Genomic DNA, 24,818 nt, shown 5'->3' with positions numbered 1-24,818 from the left:
GAGAACATGCAGCAAAAGGCTGCCCAGTGTGTCTTACTCCACTCAGTATTTCCACGTTTTTATTTTCTGTCATCTTATCATCCACAGCCAACCCGTCCTACGTTCCTCCTCCCCAGTGCCAGCCTGGGGAGTTTGCCTGTAAGAATAATCGCTGCATCCAGGAGCGGTGGAAGTGCGATGGTGACAATGACTGTCTGGACAACAGTGATGAAGCTCCAGAGCTGTGCCGTGAGTTAGCAGGCTCGCACACTGAAATGCACACACCTTAGGCCTATCTCAGGCAAGTGTTGAGGGCTGTTACTCCCTCCCACTATGCCTAAAGTAAAGTGCCACAACAGTCTTGGTTCAAGTTAGTTTTGACTTACTTGAAAGTTTGTTTTTGCTAGTGTGTCACCTCTTGAAACCAAACCAAAAAAATCACAAAAATGGCTAACAACTTTCCAATTCATTCGCATATCACACCTCAGTAGATCATCCTTCAGCTCCTTCTCTTTCATCCAGACCAGCACACTTGCCCCACCGATAGATTCAAGTGCCAAAACAACCGTTGTATTCCACTGCGCTGGTTGTGTGACGGTGACAATGACTGTGGCAATGATGAGGACGAATCCAACACAACCTGTTCAGGTAGTCAAATAAATGTAACATGAACAGATTTTCATTGTCTTTATGCACAGTTTTTAACGCAGTCACCTATTGCCCTACAGCTCGCACATGCCCACCCAATCAGTACTCATGTGCCAGTGGGCGTTGCATCCCCATCTCCTGGACGTGCGACCTAGATGACGATTGTGGTGATCGTTCTGATGAACCTGCGTCTTGTGGTGGGTCACCCTTAATGACTTTCTTAAGCCATCCAACATATTTGACTATTCTGTATGTAGTAGGATACCGATTTGGAATAGGGGTAGCATGCAAATTTGAAAGTTTTTGAGATAAGATAACAGGTAACATAGACATAGAAAGTTAAGAATTGTTTTATCTATGGAAGGAAAAATAAAGTTCACCATCCACTTACTTATGTGAAACTGCAGTGGTCGTGTGAACACTCACTTTGACAGGGCACTGCCAGACGTCCTGTCTGAATACATAGAACATTTTTGCTCTCTATGGGGGAGTTTTTCAGAAATAAATTGAAATAATGAGACTGAAAATGATCAGGGTTGATAAGATGCAAAGCTTTTTAGAAAAAAACATATTGAGACAGACAGAGAAAACTAAAAGCTTTTAGACTGCACATTTTGTAAAACCTGGTATGGTGTCACTTAAGAAAATATCAAAACATCATATCGTGTTAGAAAGCTTGATCTCTGTGGTTGATCATGGTTCTGCAGGATAATGACTCAAAACACAAACATGCTGAGCTAAATATCAGCCTACTTTCTTTGGCCTTCATTAATCTTCATCTAAATCTTACTAAATTGGTGCAGTCACCTTTTGAATTCTCCACCACTGGAATTTTGTGCAACAGAGTAATGCACTAAAATGCATTTGTCGACCTCTCATTGAAAGTCACAGACAGCATTAGAGTACAGTTCAGTGATTTTTTTACCAGGTTTTGTGCGTCCTTTCATTTTCAGTAAACATTCATTCACTGCTTTTCTTACTTTCTAGTTATTTCAGTATACATATTGGTTTTTCTTTTTGTCAAAGCATAAACGCAGCTCTATCCACACAGTCAGGGTAAGATAAAAGCATAGGTTGTTACACAGCTTGAATCTCTGGCTTTTCAAATCAGTTATGAGCAGCATACAAAAAAGGTCTTATCTATTTGTGTGTGCACAGCATACCCCACCTGTTTCCCCCTTACGCAGTTTACCTGTAACAACGGACGCTGCATCAACATTAATTGGCGCTGTGACAATGGTAAGTATCTCTCCCACATTTTACTCACGCTCTGTTTCTCGCTCGCTCTCTCTGTATGTCTTTGTCTCTCTCTCTATGTCAGTTTCATTCCTTGTGTCACTGTGCAGATTTGTGTGTTATCTTTTCCATCAGTTGGTCTACTACGTCCATATTATTCGCTCGTTCTGGTGTCTCTGATTGGTTCTGTCTTTCAGAAAAGGATTGTGGTGACGGCTCTGATGAATTACATTGCCCAAACCTGGCCGGTTAGTGCATAGATCAATATGCACCGCAGCAGCCAAAAACGTTTGCCCAGCTCATGTATTATAGCCCGGCAGGCTAACAAACACTAAAAGGCTGCTTGGCTTTTAAACATGGCCACATGCTGAGGCCAATATTGCTGCTGCTGCTGCACAAAAAGTTCAGATCTTAATTCGATTGGACAAATTGCAAATAGATTATCGAGTCAAGTTAAAATCGAGAAAATCTCATTTGATATTCTACAATGACAGGTAAAATGATAAAAAGAAGCGTCTCAAGCAGAATTAATTCTCTGTTATCATGTTAGATTCTGTCACGATAAATGTAATAATGGACAGGTTTGTATGGGGTATAAACTGCTTATCGTGCTCTACTGCCAAGCTCAATCTATCAGCACTGCGTGCATTCCCTCATGGTGCATGCTCTTATCTATGTAGTTTCTGTCATTGTTAAAAGTCTCATCACTCATTTTTCTTAAATGCCATCTGTTTACTATGGGTTTGTGCGCGAAGATATGTGTGTGTTTTATGGGGGGAAACATACTACATCTTTACTCTCTGGATACTATTGCATAGATTTAAAAATATTCAAATCCCTCTCTTTTGTGTGCTTGCCTTTGAAGCACTGGATAACTTTTGAAGTTGATGCAAGTGTTGTGACAGTGAATTTCCATTTCAGATAATGACTGTGGGGATAACAGTGATGAAGCGGGATGCAGTCACTCATGTTCGAGTGCCCAGTTCAAGTGTAACAGCGGACGATGTATCCCCGATTATTGGACCTGTGATGGAGATAATGACTGCGGGGATTACAGTGATGAGACCCATGCAAATTGCACAAATCAAGGTAAGTATCTCAGATGCAGACACCTTGGAGATGTATAGATGGACCCAATAAGGATCATGAGATGAAAAATTATAGAATTACTACTAAATTTTGGAGACTAGTATAATTATTAAGTCATTATTAAAAGTAGTTTTGTAAAATCTCAATAATGCTTATGTACAGCTTCTAATGTAGTTCAATTTTAAATTATTTAACAATAATAAACTAATGTAAATGACTTTTACTAATAGCTAAACTATATTCTGACCCTGAACAAAATATTTGCCTTTAGGAATCTCTAAATTTAGTCTTTGCTACCTGCAGAGTGGCATTTTATTTTGGGTAATACAGTAAAAATTGTAGCCTTTGGCAATGACTGCACTTCATTGCAGCATTCATCACTGCAACCAGCCGTGAATGCCAATAGACTTCTACTGATAATGCTGTCGTTTTCTTGGATATTTTGGGTGCACATGTCACACATTGCTGATTTCATAGGCACCAACATACTGAAAAATATAAGTGGTAATTATTGTGTACTAGTGAATGCCTGTTTGATAGGGAGTGACTGCTTCCATTTTTTTTTGCTTGACTTTGGCCTAGGGGGAAATCTGGAAATATAATATACATCTATAATTTTTATTTTTATTTGATCCTAAAAAAGAAAGTCGGCAGTCACGATTTACTTTCTTGGGCCGCATAAAATGATGCATTTTCCAAAGATTTTTCATAATTATACAAGGACCTCTTCTCGGAGGATAAGAGACAGATTGTCTAAACTGCAGGCTGTTGGTCACAATTAGATAAGCGTGAGATGAGTGACTCCTTGACTCCTTTTCCCTCCAGCCACTCGTCCACCTGGAGGCTGCCATACAGATGAGTTCCAATGTCGTATGGACGGCCTGTGCATTCCCTTACGTTGGCGCTGTGATGGGGATACCGACTGCATGGACTTAAGTGACGAGAAGAACTGCGAGGGTGTCACGCATATGTGTGACCCGGCAGTCAAGTTTGGCTGCAGGGACTCGGGTAAGGAAATTAGCATTGTCCCCAGATTAATTGATAGAAATGAGTGGCTCCATTGTCATCTGTTTACAGCACGATGCATTAGCAAAGCCTGGATGTGCGATGGTGACAGTGACTGTGAGGATAACTCGGATGAAGAAAACTGCGATGCGCTGGTGTGTAAACTGTCTCATCACGTGTGTGCCAATGACTCCTCCATCTGCCTGCCTGCAGAAAAACTTTGCGATGGCACAGAACATTGCCCAGATGGCTCCGATGAAAAGCTCTGTGGTAAGCAATGACAGAAGTCAAAGTTTGTTTTTAGTGTGAGATGAAAACAACAAGTGGTGCATTTTCTGTACACACAGTGCTTCCCACTGAGAAAAAAATAGATTTGTAGCTGTCAGTTTCTATAGGTTCATGTCCATGTTCTAACAGCAGTAATTGAGATCTATACATTGGCCAAAATGGTCTCTTATTAAATTTTCAATAAGCTTTTAAATAACAACCTTGAAGCATTCTAAAAAGACAGCAAGAAGCATTACGCAAGCAAAGCAATTTTAAATGCTCTGCACCACTGTTTATGTAGCTGAAACAAATTTCTTAATCCTTTGTTGTTTGTCCTATTAAACTCGAAGCCAATCACGGCTTCCTTTCTGAAGTCGTGTGGTGAGCTTCAAAAGATGTCTTTTGAATACATACAGCTGTGCTGCTAGTTGTCATGCACTTATGTCTCATTTACTCCTTTACAGACCTGTGTTCATTAGACAATGGACACTGTAGCCATAATTGTACTGTTGCCCCTGGTGAAGGGGTGATTTGCTCTTGCCCATTGGGAATGGAGCTGGGTTCAGACAACAAGACTTGCCAGATCCAAAGCTTCTGTGCCAAACACCTCAAGTGCAGTCAACGCTGCGAACAGGACAAGTTCAGTGTGAAATGTTCATGCTACGAGGGATGGGAACTGGAGCCTGATATGGAAAACTGCAAGAGCACGGGTAAAACACAAGAATGTTTCTTGGAATGTTAAACACTACTTTGCCGTTTAAACACCTGATTGCCAAACCCTACATAGAAGGGGATAAGAGAAAACTCACATGCACAAAGATAACATTCAAACACCACAGTGGAAGGCCACATCCTGGATTTGAACATACAATCTTTAAACGGTTAAAGCGGATGTACTAAATGCTTTACTCGCCATGCTGTAGAAAGTCTAGGATAACGTGAAACTGGACAGTAGCTGTTAATATAACACAAAAGTGCTTTAGCCTGTGGTAAAAGACGAGCCCTAAGTGCTATTAAGTAGTGAAGATGAGTGAGGAACATGCTCACTTTGAATCAGCTTTAAATCTAAGTGTTCAGTGATACGCTTCCAAAAGCACAAATCTCATGATGAATGATCCTTTCGGTTCCATGCCAGGCCTTTCATTCCTCCTGTGGCTTGTCTAGCTGTCTGCTAGACACAAATAGTGTGTGTATTTTTATTTTTTTGCTAGGCTGCAACCAAATGGGATTTGAGTGCTTTTCAATCAATAGACCAGCCGTATGTAGGTGTGAACTGCTTAAATAAGTCACACTGAGAAGTGGCCCACTGAGGCTTGAACACTTTGCCATCTGGTTGACTGTGTCCTTTAAAATTGTGCCCTCTGATTTTTATCCTCCATTTTCACAGATCCTTTTAAACCGTTTATCATTTTCTCAAATCGCCATGAGATACGTCGAATTGATCTCAATAAGGGAGAGTTCAGTGTGCTGGTCCCTGGCCTGAGGAATACCATCGCACTTGACTTCCATCTTAGCCAGAGTGCCCTATATTGGACTGACGTTGTGGAGGATAAGATCTACCGTGGGAAGCTGTCTGAGAATGGAGGTGAGATTTCTCTCGATTTTACCTGTTAAATTTATTGCCTTCAAGTGACCAATTTGGAACGCAGCTTGATATTCAAGGTTTGGACATTCATTTTTTTTATTCACAAACATAATCAGGTTTTGTTTGACTGGAACTTTGGTTTCTAGGAAGATCTTATTTTGTGGTGGTAACTATCCGTCTTGTTGTTTTTTCAAATTAGCTGTTGTGAAAACAATACCATTGCCAGTACTGATAAAAATGACTCACTATGTGGAGCGTTATGGCATCTTGATAACCTGGCCCTGAGCCTTGTTATTCGGCTGTTTTTTCCCACTTTTTAAAGTACTTTTTATTCTGTCTTTATAAGGTTAGGGTTATTGATCATGCTGATATGTTCATAAGGGTGATGAAGCTTGCACATTAGAGACAGCATGCAAACTTATACAACTGTATGAGGCAATGTTTTTAGATCAAATCCCTTTTTTTTTGAATAACTGCTTTCACAGACATTGCAGTTCACCAAACATGCAATCTAGTTATTTGAATGACTGATTTTGCTTCCCCCGAAAACATTCAAAGACTGCTTAAGTGAGTTAATGCAATGCAATGTTGGCTCTGAATAAATCTCGGTTGATTTCATTTACATAATTTGGAAAGCCTGAAGCAACGCAAATCACTGCTTTGGGCCGATCTTAACGTCAAGAACTATGAATGCTAAAATGTTATGCAAATTGTTTAAAAACAAGTTCAATTGGCAAATATTCACTCATTTTATATTAGATTGTATTTGTTCTTACAAGAGCACCATTATGATGGACCAAGTGCTTGAGTAATGTCTCCTAATTAAAGAAGCCTTTAAACCAAAAAAAAACATACAATGCATGTAAGCGAACTTAACATAAATGAGCTTTGACGTTATTATTCAAACCAGTTTGTAGATAATTGTTGTTTTCTTATTTTTTTCTAGCGTTAACTAGTTTTGACGTGGTAATCCAGTACGGTCTAGCCACCCCTGAGGGTCTGGCAGTGGACTGGATAGCAGGAAACATTTACTGGGTGGAAAGCAACCTGGACCAAATAGAGGTAGCCAAACTTGACGGCACCATGAGGACTACACTGTTGGCAGGAGAGGTGGAGCATCCTCGAGCTATAGCCTTGGATCCCCGTGACGGGTAACACATGCACTGTGCTCTGCTCTTCTTCAACCCCACATTTCCTAAGACATAAACTCTTGACAGGATCCTCTTCTGGACAGACTGGGATGCCAGTTTACCGCGGATTGAAGCTGCATCCATGAGTGGTCAAGGCAGAAAGACCATCCACAAAGAAACGGGTAATGGAGGCTGGCCAAATGGACTCACAGTTGATTATCTGGAGCGCCGCATTCTTTGGATCGACGCCAGGTACAGCTCAGCGGGCTTTTGGGGCGCAAATACTTGAATAGAGTAAGAAATCCAATAAAATTTCAGGTCTGATGCCATTTACTCGGCCAAATATGATGGATCTGGACTGATTGAGGTCCTGAGGGGCCACGAGTATTTGTCTCATCCTTTTGCTGTCACCATGTACGGTGGTGAAGTTTACTGGACGGATTGGAGGACAAATACTCTGGCTAAAGCCAATAAGTGGACTGGCAGCAATGTCACTGTCGTACAGAGAACCAACACGCAACCTTTTGACCTCCAGGTCTACCATCCTTCTAGACAGCCCGAGGGTAAGAAAAAATAAACTAGATTGACTGTTTTTTTTTAGCTACATAAATTATAGAAGAATGTATCTATACACTATATTTGTCAAATATTACAGATTTATATTTGATAGTTCTGTAGAAAAATATAACCTCCTGGGTGGGGAATCTGCTTAAAATTCCTTCCATCTACCCTACTCATCTTATATTACTGCTATAATAAAATTGGGTATTGTGTTATGGGTGAATTTGTTATATACCTAGAACATTTGCCTTGCTCATCATATTCTGCAGGGAACACAAATGATTGCATTATTAAGTATGAAGACCAAGGCGTCCTTAGATCTTTTAGAATGTGTGAAAATTGTGATTAAAAACAAGTCATTTTTTCTTCTACAGCGCCCAACCCGTGTGCTGAAAAGGATGGCAAGGCGCCCTGCACTCATCTATGCCTCATCAACTACAATCAGACATTCTCATGTGGCTGCCCCCACCTGATGAAGCTCGGGCCTGACAAGCGTACTTGTTATGGTAGGCATGAACACACATACAGTAGCTGCAGCAAAAGACGAAATCTTTCTCTTCACTCTCTAGAATTGCCAGTAATTCCCTTTTGCTTGCTTGTTGAAAAATACAATGTAATCCCTGTTCTTGCTGAATAGATTTGTTTTTATTTACATATACGTGATCGTGAAGGATGAGAGTAGGAAGATATTAAACAAGCATTTTTTTTCTTCATTTTTGAGGTGTCATTATTATGACAGCTTTGGAGACCATTGAAGTGACTGTGTGTTTAGTCAGCGTATGAGATTAGTATTCAGTGGAGGGATTGCTATTCTCTTCAGGGGTAATGGAATGGAGAGGCCCGTTCTTGTCTGATGCAGGCATTCACCGCAACCCTCGCTCACCCACCACCTCTCGCCTGGCTGGGCTGATCCATCTTGACACTGTTATTATTCCCCTCCTTCTCTCTTTCACACTTCCTTTTTTCCTGTCTATCATCTACAGGCTGCTGCGCCAGTTAAGTGATAATAGGTAGTGGACCTTTGCAATTGTAATGGATAGGTTCTCATTGTATTCAATGCATATGCACAAATGCAGTCAAGTGAGGTAATCAGACTTAATTTAGGGACTATGTTGAAGCGGCAGGAACATTAACTTTTTTTTTTTTAAGTGAGCGTAATGACCAAATTATTGTTTTCTAGCCTTAGGTCTTCGGAGATGAGGACAAAATTAATCTCATGATTTCTTTCCTCAGAGTCTCGGCAGTTCCTGCTTTATGCCCGTCAAATTGAGATCCGAGGAGTGGACATAGATAGTCCATACTATAACTACATCATCTCCTTCACTGTGCCTGACATCGACAATGTGACCGTGGTGGATTACGATGCAATGGAGCATCGCATCTACTGGTCGGATGTTCGTACGCAGACCATCAAGAGAGCTTTCATCAATGGCACTGGAGTGGAAACTGTCATTTCTGCTGGTATGACTCATACATATATTAATATGTCATTAAATGTTCATGTGAAAGAGTGAAGAACTAAATTGATATCATTTCAAAATAGTGCGCACATGTGGTTTGAATTCAGATTGTATGGACAAGGGAGCATTAATATGCTACTTCGACTTACAAGTGCACCAAGTTTTCTCATTTTGGCAATATTTTGCTATGTATAAAATATTTGATTTATGACTGAACTTTTCTTATGCCAATTCTCAAGTAAATTACAAAACAAAGGTAGCAATTCATTGCTTTTACCATGGCATGAAAAGATTGATGTTTACAGGTCGCAGGACAATTTAAGCATCTTCATCTAGGAAGAGACATCAATAAAACTATGAAAAATTATTTTAAATCATTTAGTGAAGTGGTTCTCAAAATGTGGTAAGAGTACCAAGAGTTGTACGCAGATTCCCTCTAGTGGTACCCAAAAGATATATATAGAAATAAATGTTTACATTCGACCACAGCCAAATATCAAGTACATTCATTTGTATTCAAACTAGAAAAGATTTGCGAATAATGTTGTAGAAGTGTTTCTTTTGAATCATTACGGAAAAACTTGTGTAAGACAATGCAACTGAATCCTAAATTATATTGCATTGTTTACAGAAATCCAAGCTTAAAGTGTAGTTTACAAAAATAAATAGAACCTCACCGCAGAAAATTTTGGCCTACTACAGTAGCATATTTTAATGTTGACCCTGAAATATTCCCCAATGTAGTACTTGCTGTATAATGTTTGAGAACAACTGATTGAGCTTAAGCTTATCCTGTTGTATATTTATTTGTCTTTAGATCTCCCTAATGCTCATGGCCTTGCAGTGGATTGGGTGTCCAGGAATCTGTTCTGGACTAGTTATGATGCAAATAAGAAGCAGATTAATGTTGCAAGACTGGATGGCTCATTCAAAAATGCTGTGATCCAAGGTCTGGACAAACCTCACTGCCTGGTGCTGCATCCTATTTTGGGGTTAGTCATATAAAAATGTCTTCAAGCTCTGTCACACTCTATCCAATACAATGTATTCAACCATCACAAACTGTATCACCTTTAACCTACAACATATCCTCTCGCCCCATTCTTAAGGGAGGTTTCACTCCACTGGTTTCTGAATTATTTACAGTCTGTCTGTTCCTATTTCTAGTTTCTTGTTTGTCCTCCATCCTTCGTGTCCTTTAGTGTTGAGCAACTGTCTGTTTTCCTTAGTGTCTTGAAATGTAATCCCCCGCCGAGCTCCCCAAACCAAAAACCTGCCTGGCCTCTTTCCTAATCAACAGAGCAGAGACAGACCATCTGTATTTATATACAATCTGTTTTTGTCATGCATGAATTTTTTTCCCTCTTTTTTTTCATTTTGGAAGTGAATTAGAAAGTTCCTGTTGTAAATGCTGTGGCCTTTTGTCTTTTATCTACTCCTTCCTGCCATACAAACACTTGTGCTGTCTTTAACAGCACATATAAACGGAGGAATGTTTCCGACGTGATCATTGTTGTTGTACGGCAAAATGAGAAGCAGATGCTGGTAGAAGCGGTTGTCCTTTTTCTGACACTTATATACACTCTATATGTTTTCGGGGGTACGTGCGAATTGGCAAAGAATTTCAAGGGGGAGGGGCAACAGTCTGCTGTAGCCTCGACTCATTTGAAGTGAAGTCTTTTTGACAATAAAGTAAATGTTTTGGTAGAAGCCCGAGAGTGATTGGACACGTTACTTTGAAAAATACTACTCAATCAGCGACCCAGAGGCCTGCAGTTTTTGTAGAAAAAAAATAAGTAATACTGCTTTCTGCTATATTTTTTTAGACACTTTCAAGTTGTTAGAGTAATGTTTTACTTCCACCGATGACAAGTTTATGGGTTAGTCTTTACTGGTTTCCAAAGGAAAAGCCTATTTATTTTGGTGCCAGTCTGGATGCAACCACATTTTAGCCACTTTAATTTTACTAATTTCTTCTGTCTGCCTTCCTTAGGAAACTCTACTGGACAGATGGGGACAACATCAGCATTGCCAACACAGATGGCAGCAACCATAGTGTCCTATTCACCAATCAGAAAGGCCCTGTTGGTGAGTGGGTACATCTATGCTTCCTTAGGCTCCTGTTCAAACACCCCATATGGCTAGGATTGCAGCATATGCTATAGATCAAGTGAAAAGAAAACAGTAATATTTTTTTATATTTTTTATTTGTGCACTTTGTGGTGATAGCTTTTAATCTCATTATACTTTTATAATGACAATAAAAGCATTCAATTCAATATGTCAGGCCTTAACCACCACCCCTCGCTTGTTTTGCAAGTTTTTTTTTAATGTTCACTTGAGGTTTTATTGTCCATTTTATAGCCTGAGTTTATCATTGCATTGTTTACACTCCTTTAGAAAGAGTCTGCTTTATCCACGACCAGACTCAATGAAGATACCTTTCTTCTAAAGATTATGTTTGCAAGAAAAGTAAAAATGGTTCATTTCAGAGTTTATGTATTGTTATGTATTTTTTTAAATGTATTTTTGTGGTCATTCTGTTTCCGAAGCTCTGTGCATTAGAGATTACTTGTAGTGAACCCCCAAAAATATGTGGTGAAAGTGATCAGAGCTACCTAAAGTACAAAAGCCCTTTTAAATACAGCAATCTGCACCAATTTTACAACTGTTAACCTTGCAGTGTTTGTTGTTGAGTGAACACACAATTTAGTGCAAACTATTTGGGATCTTATTAAAAGATTGCAATCTCAGTCGATCAAAGGAAACAACACCACTATCAGAATGTACCATCTGTTCTTGTAACGCTGTGTGTTAACTACTATTTAGAATCTCAGTATAACTTTGTAAATCTAAATTCAAGTGCAAGTTGAACTGAGTATAGTCTAAATTCCATAACTCTTTTTTTTTTTTTACAGGCCTCTCCATTGACTTTGACACTGAGCGGCTGTACTGGATCAGCTCAGGAAACAGCACCATCAACCGTTGCAAACTAGATGGTTCTGGGTATGAAATACTCGAAGGAGTCAAGGGCAATCTAACCAAAGCCACTGCTCTCGCTATTATGGGTAATCATCCCAATTACTTTGTGCAAATGTCATGAATTTTAGTATCATTGTATAATATTAATGACTGTGCTCAATTTGAATTTTCTCATTCTGTGTTTCATCCTGCAGGAGATAAGCTTTGGTGGGCTGACCAAGGAACTGACCAGATAGGAACATGTGACAAGAAAGATGGAGGCAATTGGAAAGTACTGAGAAACAGCACATCTCCAATAATGCATATGAAGATATACAATGAAACTGTACAGAAGGGTAAGTCTGACATTCATACAAGACTTAAATACAAAAGCATCCACAACGCAACTAATGAAATGCACAATCTTATTAGAACTACACCAGTGTCATAAGGGAGAGAAAATTCTGATATATAAGCCTCTTACTAGAAGAAAAAACAGTTAATAACCACTGGTAGCATTTCTTAATCATCTGTTTTGGTTTAAATTGTGTATGTGAGGTCATTCAAGTTCTCTTTCTTTTGCCAACATTGAAACTTGTTTATCTCAGCAAATGTACATTTGTTTCAATCTTTACTTCTCAATGTTTTATGTGTTTGCTTTTATGCTTTTTGTTTCTAGGCACAAATCTTTGCAGCCATAACAATGGTGACTGTTCCCAGCTGTGTCTCCCTACATCACCGACCACCAGGGCTTGCATGTGCACTGCAGGATACAGCCTGCGGAGAGGACAGCAGTCTTGCGAGGGTGCGGCCTAGTATTTCACTGCACTACACCCTTGTAAACAGCCTGTCAATGGGATCAAGAAGTTGTTAACAAGTATGTGTTTGTCGTAGGTGTTGGCTCTTTCCTCCTCTACTCTGTCCATGAGGGCATACGTGGTATTCCTTTGGACCCATCAGATAAGTCTGATGCCTTGGTGCCAGTGTCTGGCACTTCCCTGGCTGTGGGCATTGATTTCCATGCTGGTAATCTGACAGCAAAGACACTTGACACATTCATTAAAGCCACTAAGAAATGCTGCATAATTCATATTAATCAATCTTCCTTTTTCTGTCAGACAATGACACTATCTACTGGGTGGACATGGGTCTAAGCACAATAAGTAGGGCCAAGCGAGACCAGACATGGAGAGAAGATGTGGTCACTAATGGTATTGGCAGGGTGGAGGGCATAGCTGTTGACTGGATAGCAGGTGAGATGAATGACAAAGGCTCTGAAAATGGTGCATGCAGCTATCTATAGCTTCAAAATCAGTGTGACTAGATGCAGGAAAAATTCTGCAAGGTCATTATTTCTCCCGGTTTCCTCTCAGAAAACATCTACTGGACAGACCAAGGCTTCGATGTTATTGAGGTGGCCCGTCTGAATGGGTCATTCCGCTATGTCGTGATCTCACAAGGCTTGGACAAGCCCCGTGCAATCACTGTCCACCCCGAGAAAGGGTAAGGAGGCAGCTGTCTTCAGTTTGATTTGTTATATCTCTCTTGGTTGATTATAAAACGGGTTGTCTGTGTGCAGTTACTTGTTCTGGACAGAATGGGGGCAGTACCCCCGTATTGAACGCTCCCGATTGGACGGCACGGAAAGAGCTGTTTTGGTAAATGTCAGTATTAGCTGGCCAAATGGTATCTCCATTGACTATAAGGTACGCCATCAAACAACTCATTCCTGCATCTTACACCACAATGTTAGCCGAGTGCTCCACTTTGGTATGAAAACATCACCTTTTTTGCACTGTGTGCCTACTTCAGGAAAGTTTGCTGTATTGGTGTGATGCCAGGACAGACAAAATTGAGCGCATAAATCTGGAGACTGGTGAAAACAGGGAGGTGGTGCTGGCCAACAACAACATGGACATGTTCTCAGTGTCCGTTTTTGAGGGCTACATCTACTGGAGTGACCGGTTAGAAAATTCTTATTTCCCTTGATTTAGAGATTTTATCAAAAGGCATTTTACTATATTAACCTTTCCTTGTTGTCAAGCAGAACTCATGCGAATGGCTCCATAAAGAGAGGCAATAAAGACAATGCCACAGATTCTGTGTCTTTGAGGACTGGGATTGGGGTACAGCTCAAAGATATTAAAGTTTTCAACAGGGCCAGGCAGCAAGGTGAGCATTTGTTCAATAAATAAGACAGTTTAAAGTACTTAAATAGTGCAATTAGAAAAAATATTTTTTTTCATAGATTCTGTTTATTATCATTTCTGTCACACTTTACATTTTATATAGGTGAATTAACCACAAAGTGAGATAATAATATAGTACTTAAACTGTCAAGTAGGTCATTTCACAATTAGAATATCCTCTGTCTTTAATATTAAATTTCTCAAAGTTTACACAACTGCAAAATTATGAACTTGTTATTTCAATTATGACATGTTAATGAAAATTGAACATTATCTTTACAAAGGTAGCATTCATTAAAAAAAATAGTATTCAAATTCATTAGATTACGTTGAAAATATAATGAAGGTCAAAGCAGGTTAATAGATTTTTTTCATGCTTTTTTCCCCAGTCTAGAAGGCTTACCTTACTCTATTAAAAGTGTTGTGAGAAGGTAATTGAAAACATATTCATGACCATCCACTGTTTGTACAGGAACAAATGTGTGCAAAATCAAGAACGGCGGCTGCCAACAGCTTTGTCTGTACAGTGGCGAGGGACGGCGCACTTGTGCCTGTGCACACGGCATGCTGGGCGAAGACGGATGCAGCTGCCGCGACTATGACGGCTACCTGCTTTACTCAGAACGCACCATACTAAAGAGTGTTCACCTGTCAGATGAAAACAACTTAAACGCTCCAATAAAACCATTTGAGGATCCTGAGCACATGAAGAATGTCATCGCCATGACCTTCGATTATAGAGGAGGAGGAGGGAGGGGAGCAAATCGGGTCTTCTTCAGCGACATTCATTTTGGCAACATCCAGCAGATCAGCGATGATGGCTCTGACCGCAAGACTGTCGTAGAGAGTGAGTATTCCTGCTTCCCAATTTGTTCTGAACAGTTAGATTAAATTAGATTAGAACTTTATTTCCTCCCGTTTTTGGGAGATTTCTTGGTTGCAGTAGCACGATAGACACAAGACACACAAAACATTATAGACCTAGTTAAAAAAAACTGGAGCCACACACAGGAAGTCCACAAGGTGGGGGACCTTCTGCAGACTGAGACTGAGGTCCAACAGTAGTCTGGAGGTTTTAAAGATTATCTTCCTTGCCTAGATACTCCTAAATGTCCTATCACCTAATCAGCAGATTTTATTTATAATTTAACACCGTTTTTGTGGCCTGTAACTAACTCAATATCAGATAAAGACACTGAGTATGTAGTCAGTAAAATCTGAATTAAACTCTGTGAACAAAACTCACTAAACTTAGCTGTCAGACCCCAAAAACATTTTTGGCTCATTGTGTCTTGCCTAAACAAATGCACCAATTGCTTAACTTTGATTGATTGGTAGAATAAATCTAGAATTAGCTCTGTTATCTTTGTAAAGATTGAAAAAAAGGAACCAAGTCTATGGTTTTGGCAGAAACATATAAACACAGACACAAACAGAGCTAGGTTCTTTTACATCATTTTAAAATTATTTTTGGCTGTCTTTAATGATTATGTAATATGCATGTCCATAACAAGGTTGTCTGTATTCTCATAAAAAAAGACAGCATTCTTCACAACATGTTGCATAATACTCTGGAGTGCCCATTCTTTGTAAGCAGATTTCCAAATGATTAATTGTAACTCCCACTGGTAATGATGTTTGATGCTTGCCGAGTAATCACTGTCAGTCAGGCAATTGTCCCCCACTGGCTCTCTGCCCTTCCCTCTTAAATAACCTCAACAAATCTTGTCTGAACCTCTGAGAGATGAGCACATAAAGAATAGGGTTTAACACAGTTGAAGCAATAGCCATCAATCGTGCGAACACACTGAACGAGCCGTAACGTGGTGAACTGCCAGTGGCCCCTGAGCTTTTGTCAGATAGCAAGGCCAGTGTCAGACCATAGGAAGGCAGCCAGCACAAAGTAAAGGCCACTACCAGTAAAGCTGATGTCTGGGTTACCTTGCTCTGGTATCGTTCTACCTGTGGAGCCTGAACAGTATTCCGAGTCTTCCAGAGGAACGAGTAGATGTTTCCATATGCAATGGCGATGGTGACCAGGGGAAGCAAAAAAGACACTAAAAAGTGGACCAATCCATAAATGAGCTGATCTCTGTGGTAGAGGAATGCGAAGCAAGCAAGTCCATCAGGGTCATTGGGTGGAGGTCCTACAAACCGAAACACCAATTGGGGTGTTGCCAGACAGCAGGCCGGGATCCAAAGAAGCGCCGCGGTGATGGCTACGTGGCGTGGACAGAGGAAGCGATACGTTTTGGCAGGGTGCACTACTGTCACGTAGCGCGACACTGCGAGGGTTGACAGTGTGAAGGCGCTGGCTGATGAGCTGGCTGATCCTAAAAACCCCGCAAGGCGACATAGGAAGTCCCCAAAAGGCCATCGTTGCATGGCGATGGCGGTTGTGTGGAAGGGAAGCGTGGCGAGTAGAAGAAGATCTGCAAAGCTTAGAGCCAGTAACAGCATATCTGTGCCTGTTCCTGTCCGAGACATCCTCATCCTGCTCCTCTTACATAGGATTGCAATGACTACAGTGTGCCCCCCTACACCCAATACTAAGATTAGAATGTCAAATATCGGGACAAGGATCTGTTCCACGTTGCTGTCTCCATCGTTACTGCTGTTGTAGAGTTTTGAATTAAATAGCAGCATTTTTATTTCTTCACTTAAGTCCTTCAATTCTGCTGTCACTGCTGTAGTGCTTCAGGAGGTCATAAAACAGCAGATAAGGTGCATGGAAATGATTGCTCACATTGTGCATGAATGACGGTTCAAGCAGGAAAAGAAAAACAATTTCCAACCATTTCTTTAACCATGATGGTTAAAACACCATAGAGCCTGAAATTGTTGTTAAAAAGATTACACATTCAGAAAAAATCAACTGATGCTCGTCTTTTAAGATGAATGAGATGAACTAAATCAGTCCTTGAGAAATCCTGGTAAATGTATCTGAGTTTGAAAATATTCAAGGTTGTTTTGGTCCCGGTCACCTCATGACATCTTGGTCAGGTTGGTTGTTTGCCATCTATAATCAGCCGTAGTTGTACCGCCAAGGAGGTCACCTCTTGAGAATTTGCTAGTCGCAAAGGAGGGAGAGAAATGTCGAATAGCTTTACAGCAAGGCGAGATGGAGTCGAGTCACTGGCAGGTGAACTCTGGACCGAATATCACATAGCTTGACAGTGATTGGTTGGCCTGCTTTCTGTGGGTGGTTCCTCTAAGAAAGATTTTTTTCTCATGTTCTGCAGTCCCTGGTCAGTGCACAAAAAAAGGATACTAGTTTATGTTTTTACACACATGGCTGAAAAATAAGATGCAAGATTATATAAACATTAATATTAACTTGAATCCCATCTACGTAGACATCTAATTAAATCAGACTAAAAAGCACAACCTGATGTATCTTGGTGCAATCTGATCTGCATTAATTGGAAATAGTGGAGTGAAATCGCATTGCATCAAAGGCAGACATTTTTTTCTTTTTGTATCTCTTTAACTTGTGCACGTTTTACTAATAAGACTCTGGTATATGCCAAAAGATATTGGGAAAAAGTCTCTTACTGTTTGCTATAAAAAAAAAAATCTGGGTAATTATTGACTGATGATAACAAACACTCACCTAGTAACACGTTTGCATTTCCTAACAGTTTCAGTATAGATAGCTGTTGACAATATTACCCTAGAAATGCCTTAGACCCTTGTGTGGTTCATTGTGAAGATAACCCCCAAGTGGAGAGTCATAATTTAAAGGAGAAAATAGTAGGGTAATTGATTTGCTCAGAGTGGGTGGAAATGCATTCACTGGGCTCTCTAGTGATTTGTCCAGAGACCAAATGTGAATTCACGTCCAGGTTATTGCACTGCAGATATTGAGCTTCAGTTTCAAGTGTCTCAAATAGTGGTGAACCTGACAGTCTGGACACTGCCTTTTTAAAGATAGCAGCCTCGGAAAAGGCAGTTTCAATCAATAGACCCTCATTGTTTGGGTTCATTAGCAGCAAGATGATTATTAGCTGTTGTGGTTAATATGACAGGCTCCAAATGAAGTAGGCAATTAGGACATTGTGTCCCTCCATCAACCATACTTCAAGGTTGCTAGATGGATAATTCTACTTTTGCCTCTCCTTCTTTTTGCCAAGAAAAATAATATGGACCTCTGTAACAGTTGTTGTGACCTTTTTAGTGAGGTAATTTTTGCAGAAAACCTGTGAGTCACAGTGTTTATGAAAATGGCTTTTTCACTCTGTCGCCTTTCTCTGCAGTTATGGAGCTGAAATGCTACCCTTCTTTTATCCATTATTTGTATTTAAGTTCACCCTATCTCTAATTTGCAGTAGTGTTTATATGTGGAAATGTGTGGGAAAACAGTCATGCAATGTTCTCTGATGCATGAGTTTTAAATAGCACTAAACAGATCATTTACAGTTGATAACCTCTAACCTTACGATGCAGAGATGCAACTGCTTTTTCTCTTGTTAATTTCTCATTTTTCTTCAAAATACTGGCATACATCAGACGTGCCCATACCGATCCTTACCTCACAAGGGATAGAGTGCTCTGCCCATACAGCAGATAAAGAACAAGGACAGATGGGTGTATACTTTTTAATCATAAAACTTTTGTAAATGGTAACCTACTGTTTAAAAACCCATAAAATGAATGGCATTACAATTTTGAAATCTATCTTTAAAACATAATTGCCTCCTCTGTGATGTGACACAAAAATAAAGACCAATGTAAATGTCCTCATTAGTTCATGGTTGTGTCATACCAAGTGGGACAACTAACCCGTGTGACAACCAAACCTGCTTATTAAAAAAAAAAGTGTTTTTTGACAATAAGTTGGTGATTTTCTCTATTTACAGTAGGGGAACATTGTACTTAAAAACATAGATGCATTATAGTGTTTACAAATTAAAATGAAAGACTCCTCTGTTTTTAATAAATGCAGTAATGTATATTTTGTTAAAATTTGTTGAATTGGAGGAGAAGCTTGCTTGTAATGCAAACCCTCTTTGGATAGTTGCTCTTTTAATCAATTTTCTCACTCCACGGTTGCTCTTTTTTTTATAGATGTTGGCTCAGTGGAGGGTCTGGCATACCACCGTGGCTGGGATATGCTGTATTGGACCAGTTACACCACCTCAACCATCACTCGTCACACTGTGGATCAGAACCGCTGGGGTGCCGTTGACCGGCACACCGTAGTCACCATGTCAGGAGATGACCATCCCAGAGCTTTTGTTCTTGACGAGTGCCAGAGGTTGTGTTGTTATACATTTCTGTGACAAAATCGTGTTTCGCAATTTAGTACATGTGATTTATTTTTCCTTTTTTTTTTCCCCCAATGCAGTTTGATGTTCTGGACCAACTGGAATGAGCAGTCCCCTAGTATTATGCGTGCTACTCTCACTGGTTCCAATGTGATTATTATCATTGGCACTGACATCCGAACCCCCAACGGCCTTGCCATTGACCACCGAGCTGAAAAGCTTTACTTCTCTGACGCCACCCTGGATAAGATAGAACGCTGCGAGTACGACGGCAGCAGACGTTATGTGAGTGCATTGTGTACTGCGAGGAACACAATGGCAAAGGCTATGTTTATCCTGCTGTGTGATTGCATATTATCATCTCTTGTGTTTGTTTGTCTTCCCCATGATTGGAATTTCCTGAATGTGAAAAAAATACGAGTATACTATGGCTATGCTCCCCCTGCAGGTGGTACTGAAAAACGAACCAGTGCATCCATTCGGTTTGGCCGTATATGGCGACTATATCTTTTGGACGGACTGGGTGAGAAGAGCTGTGCTGCGGGCAGACAAATACACTGGAGGAGACATGAAGGTTCTGCGTGCTGATATACCTCAGCAGCCAATGGGAATTGCTGCAGTGGCCAATGACACAAATAGCTGTGAGTTTTTCCTCCCTTTGTACCACAACTTTTTTTTTTACGTTTGCTAGTCTATTTTAGTGATCTGAATTCAGTCCGCCTTAAGTGGAATCCTGCCAAAAATAGAGCAAGGTTGTAAAAGTAAGCACCATGTGCAATAGTTGGCCTGAGAGAAGTTTTACTTCAAAAATTGGCTCAGTTCCCAGATCTCATTCACAAACACACTGTGATTGACCGTCGATCATTTCCGGGTGCAGTAGTTTTGCCTAAGTCCTTGAAGATTAGCTTTACTTCCTCAGTTAATTGTCTTTGTATTTGTAACGAGGTTTCATTTAGCAGCATTTTTCCTTAGATAAAATGAAGAAACAATTACAAAATAACTGATAAAGTATAAGAAATGATATGCTCACTATTTAGATTGAGATTTTGAATCAGTGAGGAGATGTGTTGAAATGTGCAGATTTGTGATGTATAATCTTCTTAACATGATACCTACCCTTTGTACAAGGTGAGTTCTCTCTCTGTCGTGTTAACAATGGAGGATGCCAAGATCTGTGTCTGCTGACTTCTGAAGGGAGGGTGAATTGCAGTTGTCGTGGTGACAGAAAGCTTTTGGAGGACAATACTTGCATAGGTACAGTGCCACAAAGTGTTGTATTGAAATTTTGGATTAAATCTTGTAACTTTACAGGTCATTTTGCAGCATGTCATTTCAAGAAATGAAACTCAGAAATTATGCATTGATTATTAGTTGTAAATTAGTGTATCGGCTTTGTGCATTTAGCGTATGAACAATGAAATAATAAACACTATTTTTGTCTCCCCAGCTCTGAACACCACTTGCAATCCCATTGATGAGTTTGAGTGTGGAAATGGAGATTGTGTTAATTACACACTGACTTGTGATGGAATGGCCCATTGTAAAGACAAGTCTGATGAGAAGCAGTCATATTGTGGTGAGAAGAAACATTTAGTCTCTCAATGAGGTGCTAAACCTAATATATTTGTTTTATTTGTCCTGTTGTATATCATCTACCAAATTGTGTTCCAGGTAATCGTGTATGCAAGAAGGGCTTCAGGCGTTGCGTGAATGGCCGTTGTGTTGGGCATCACTCTTGGTGTAATGGACAGGATGACTGTGGAGACAATTCGGATGAGCTCTTCTGCAATAGTAAATCAATCAAATCTCATTTATCACCTTAGTCAGTGTTTTTGTAAATGTGTATGACTGATTTGACATGTTTGTATTTGTCAGCCACACTGTGCTCAGCTGAACAGTTCCAGTGCAGAGATGGAAGTTGCATCACAAACTCCAGCAAGTGTGACCAAAAGGTTGACTGTGAGGATGCCAGTGATGAAATGAACTGCAGTAAGTTAAACTTCCAAGGCTGATGTATAATAAAAGTTTATATAAATAATTAAAAAAAGGAAGTTAAATGCCAACGGTTATGTGTTTTTTGTTTTGTTTTTTAAGCCGCCACTGACTGTTCCAGTTACTTCCGGCTGGGAGTGAAGGGAGTGACATTTCAGAAATGCGAGTTCACCACCCTTTGCTACGACCCTGCATGGCAATGTGACGGGGCTAACGACTGTGGAGACTTTTCTGATGAGAGAAATTGCCCAGGTTCTGCAGTACACATTGATTTTCCTAGAATCAGAGAGTGTTAGTCTGTGAAAGGTCGTTTTTCACCTGTGTGTGATACCCAATGTTAATTTGTTTCAAGCAGGAAACATGAAAGCATTTGCTTGAATAGAAATGTCAATTTATTGTCTTCAATGCAGAGTGCTTCTTATTAAATTCACTGTGTTTATTCTCTTCTAGGAAGTGAAAAAAACAAGTGTCCGACACCTTTCTTTGCCTGTCCCAGTGGACGTTGCATCCCAATGAGCTGGACTTGTGACAAAGAGCACGACTGCGAGAACGGTGCAGATGAGGCTCACTGTGGTAAGTAGGCGTGTACGCAGTATTGCAAGCTGAACGACGTAAAGCTGTTATGCGTACTCCATATGCCTTGTTTGGACCTTTCAGATAAAGTCTGTTCAGCCTCACAGTTTGAGTGCGGGAACCACCGCTGTATTCCTGTCTCGTGGGTGTGTGACGGAGCGGACGACTGTGGCGACAACAGCGATGAGGACAGCAAATGCAGTGAGTGAAAATTCATTCATTCATCAGATGATGATGGAAAAGCAAAAACATATTAAGGTCACTTAGCATAATTCACATTAAGCCACACTACTGATATTTTCTAGACATATAGGAAGGACGTCTTTATGTCGCAGTAGTACCATCCAACGGCTTCTAGATAACCCCAACCTAACAAAACTGGCATAGTCCTCATTTAGAACCATTCATTCAGTTTTACCACCAATTTCTCTTTTCAGGCAACTGAGTTATGAAGGATATTCCCAATGCCATCACAGTGCAATAAGATTTACTATGATTGGAATTGGTAGACGTTAAGACAGAATTAGGTGGGAATTGACCCCAGTCTGCTTGCTTAAAGCAAGCAAATCAACCACTATACCACCTAGGATGGATTATTAATTATCGGTACAGAATGAAAACAATGACTCACAATTAAATGAAAAGACGGGTGAACATAGGGTGACTACCATTACATTAGTGAATGGATTTGCTACTAATAAAAGGTATAGTACATGCAGTGTTTAATTATGAATAACTACACATGTGGATGCGATGCATTTAGGGAATGGGTTATTTCTGCTCATGTTACATGGGGATGCTTTGAATTAAATTGGAAATAGCAGTGTTATGTATAACAAAGCAAGACATGTAATCAAACAGAACAAAGACAACCTTGCATTCATTAATTGTTTAATCATATTAGGCAGATTGGAAATTGAATATCAAATGTTTAGAGTGCTCACAAGCATTAGTAGATAATTAAAAACCTTTACATTTGATTAGGGAATTGTTTTATGTTACAACACCACATTTGGGAATGTGTGTGTGTTGGGATCAGAATTGTTTTATATTTTTCACCAAGTAATTTAAATGTATTAAATTAAAATGATCATAGCTTTTTGCTATAGTGAAATCAACAACCACATTTCATGATAGACATTTTTCTCCCACTTACCTCACAGTAGTATCTCAGTGCACTTTATGCATGAAGCAGGTCCAGAACCACTCTTTTCTTAGACTTTCTTCTCATTGACAGAAACTAAAACATGCAGTCCTGAAGCATTCCAGTGTCCCGGTTCCCACATGTGTATCCCTCAGAGATGGAAGTGTGATGGAGATAAAGATTGCCCCGACGGAGCTGATGAGAGTGTCAAAGCTGGATGTGGTAAGTTCAAATGTTGACTGTGCTTGGATAAACTACAATGTCATGACATGACAACATATTCATTCATTCACCCTGCGTGTTCCAGTCTTTAACGACACCTGTAGCAACGGTGAATTCATGTGCCAAAACCGTCAGTGCATTCCCAAGCACTTTGTGTGTGACCATGACATCGACTGCAGCGATGGCTCAGATGAGTCGCAGGAGTGTGGTAAGTGGACCATACTTAACAAACAAGTGGGTTATTTTCACAGCTAAACTCTCCTTTCTATTTCACTATAGAATACCAAACCTGTAGACCCAGTGAGTTCCGCTGTGACAATGGACGCTGCCTTATTCAGAGCTCATGGGAGTGTGATGGAGATTTTGACTGCCATGACCACTCAGATGAAGCCCCTAAAAATCCACACTGCCTCGGCCCAGGTTATTGTCACCTTATTTACACGAATGTTAAGTGTGTATTGTGCAGAAAATTACTTTCCACATGCAATTTTTGCCTTTGAACTGTGCATTGGTGGTTCATTTTCATTGGAAAAGTGTTTTAAAGTTCAATACACTAAGAACAATTAGTTAAAATCATAGTTTATCATCATCATTAACTAAATTAACCCCTTCCCCAATGCAAGCTGTTTTCTTTAAAGCATATGTATTTATATATTTATATATAGGATTACTTCACTATAATTTAGGCACATTTTTAATGCTACAATATCAAAATTATCAACCTGTTGCTTGATGGATTCACATATTTTTCATGATGAATTTTTAAAAAGGTCATCCTCAGTACATTATGTAAAACTTGGCTGAGGTAGGGAACTTTAAGGATGTTTTTCAAAGTGCAACGTTTTTCAAGTGAAATATTGTCATTAGACAATAGAAAAGCTTCTTTAATCTATGATTTTTGTGTGCAACAGAGAAAAAATGTAATGACACAGCGTACTCTTGCAAAAATGGTAATTGCATCAACGAAACACTCCTCTGCGACCACAACGATGACTGCGGCGATGGCTCAGATGAGCTCAACTGCTTTATTAATGAGTGTCACAACACAAAATTGAGTGGCTGCTCTCAGCTTTGTGAGGACCTGAAGATAGGCTTCAAGGTAAGGGAATGTCCCTAAAATGAATTAAAGCATCCCTAACCGCATGTACTTTGGATTTATCTTCTTTTTGCTCGGTCACCACGCAGTGTAGATGCCACCCTGGATTCCGTCTGAAAGATGACAGGAAGACGTGTGTTGATGTGAACGAGTGTTTGACCACTTATCCCTGCACCCAACATTGCATCAATACACATGGCAGCTTCCGTTGCTTGTGTGTTGAGGGTTTCCAACTTAGCCCAGAAAATCCCACTATATGCAAATCTACATCTGGTAAGAGATTGCCATTTATTTGTCAATTTCCAACAAGCATTTCTCTTGGTTAAACAGACCTCAACGCACTCTCAGAATTATGTTACAAGTGAAAAATCATGCCAAAAGAATTGAGGATCTTGACTAAATTACTCCCAAATT

The 24,818-nt window shown here is 40.0% G+C and overlaps 2 protein-coding genes across 4 annotated transcripts in view; one reads left to right on the top strand and one right to left on the bottom strand.

Moving 5' to 3' along the window:
- The window catches only part of LOC144202555 (low-density lipoprotein receptor-related protein 1-like), a 72,780-nt gene that overhangs the window by 33,118 nt on the left and 14,844 nt on the right, over positions 1-24,818 (top strand). For all 3 annotated transcript variants that reach the window (XM_077725370.1, XM_077725372.1, XM_077725371.1), the window contains 41 exons: positions 88-228; positions 502-627; positions 708-824; positions 1,786-1,866; positions 2,785-2,952; positions 3,778-3,960; positions 4,030-4,227; positions 4,689-4,934; positions 5,612-5,809; positions 6,756-6,960; positions 7,027-7,191; positions 7,258-7,502; positions 7,875-8,006; positions 8,734-8,961; positions 9,778-9,952; positions 10,954-11,048; positions 11,879-12,028; positions 12,137-12,277; positions 12,601-12,726; positions 12,816-12,947; positions 13,040-13,174; positions 13,295-13,424; positions 13,501-13,627; positions 13,734-13,885; positions 13,969-14,093; positions 14,583-14,957; positions 19,178-19,367; positions 19,458-19,662; positions 19,826-20,018; positions 20,506-20,631; positions 20,825-20,953; positions 21,049-21,168; positions 21,253-21,366; positions 21,472-21,621; positions 21,820-21,942; positions 22,027-22,143; positions 23,180-23,308; positions 23,394-23,516; positions 23,588-23,728; positions 24,220-24,407; positions 24,494-24,677. In XM_077725370.1, coding sequence (XP_077581496.1) covers positions 88-228; positions 502-627; positions 708-824; positions 1,786-1,866; positions 2,785-2,952; positions 3,778-3,960; positions 4,030-4,227; positions 4,689-4,934; positions 5,612-5,809; positions 6,756-6,960; positions 7,027-7,191; positions 7,258-7,502; positions 7,875-8,006; positions 8,734-8,961; positions 9,778-9,952; positions 10,954-11,048; positions 11,879-12,028; positions 12,137-12,277; positions 12,601-12,726; positions 12,816-12,947; positions 13,040-13,174; positions 13,295-13,424; positions 13,501-13,627; positions 13,734-13,885; positions 13,969-14,093; positions 14,583-14,957; positions 19,178-19,367; positions 19,458-19,662; positions 19,826-20,018; positions 20,506-20,631; positions 20,825-20,953; positions 21,049-21,168; positions 21,253-21,366; positions 21,472-21,621; positions 21,820-21,942; positions 22,027-22,143; positions 23,180-23,308; positions 23,394-23,516; positions 23,588-23,728; positions 24,220-24,407; positions 24,494-24,677 — 6,528 coding nt within the window. The remainder of the gene's footprint in view (positions 1-87; positions 229-501; positions 628-707; positions 825-1,785; positions 1,867-2,784; positions 2,953-3,777; positions 3,961-4,029; positions 4,228-4,688; positions 4,935-5,611; positions 5,810-6,755; positions 6,961-7,026; positions 7,192-7,257; positions 7,503-7,874; positions 8,007-8,733; positions 8,962-9,777; positions 9,953-10,953; positions 11,049-11,878; positions 12,029-12,136; positions 12,278-12,600; positions 12,727-12,815; positions 12,948-13,039; positions 13,175-13,294; positions 13,425-13,500; positions 13,628-13,733; positions 13,886-13,968; positions 14,094-14,582; positions 14,958-19,177; positions 19,368-19,457; positions 19,663-19,825; positions 20,019-20,505; positions 20,632-20,824; positions 20,954-21,048; positions 21,169-21,252; positions 21,367-21,471; positions 21,622-21,819; positions 21,943-22,026; positions 22,144-23,179; positions 23,309-23,393; positions 23,517-23,587; positions 23,729-24,219; positions 24,408-24,493; positions 24,678-24,818) is intronic.
- On the bottom strand, positions 15,499-16,756 carry LOC144202556 (galanin receptor type 2-like). The gene has a single exon (XM_077725373.1). The coding sequence runs from the start codon at positions 16,754-16,756 to the stop codon at positions 15,773-15,775; it is 984 nt and encodes a 327-aa protein (XP_077581499.1). The 3' UTR covers positions 15,499-15,772.

The sequence above is a fragment of the Stigmatopora nigra genome, chromosome 10 (genome assembly GCF_051989575.1).
Source record: "Stigmatopora nigra isolate UIUO_SnigA chromosome 10, RoL_Snig_1.1, whole genome shotgun sequence".
In the NCBI taxonomy this organism is placed as follows: Eukaryota; Metazoa; Chordata; class Actinopteri; order Syngnathiformes; family Syngnathidae; genus Stigmatopora; species Stigmatopora nigra.
The sequence above is the reverse complement of the archived record's forward strand: the minus strand, read 5'-3'. Positions and strand labels throughout refer to the sequence as shown.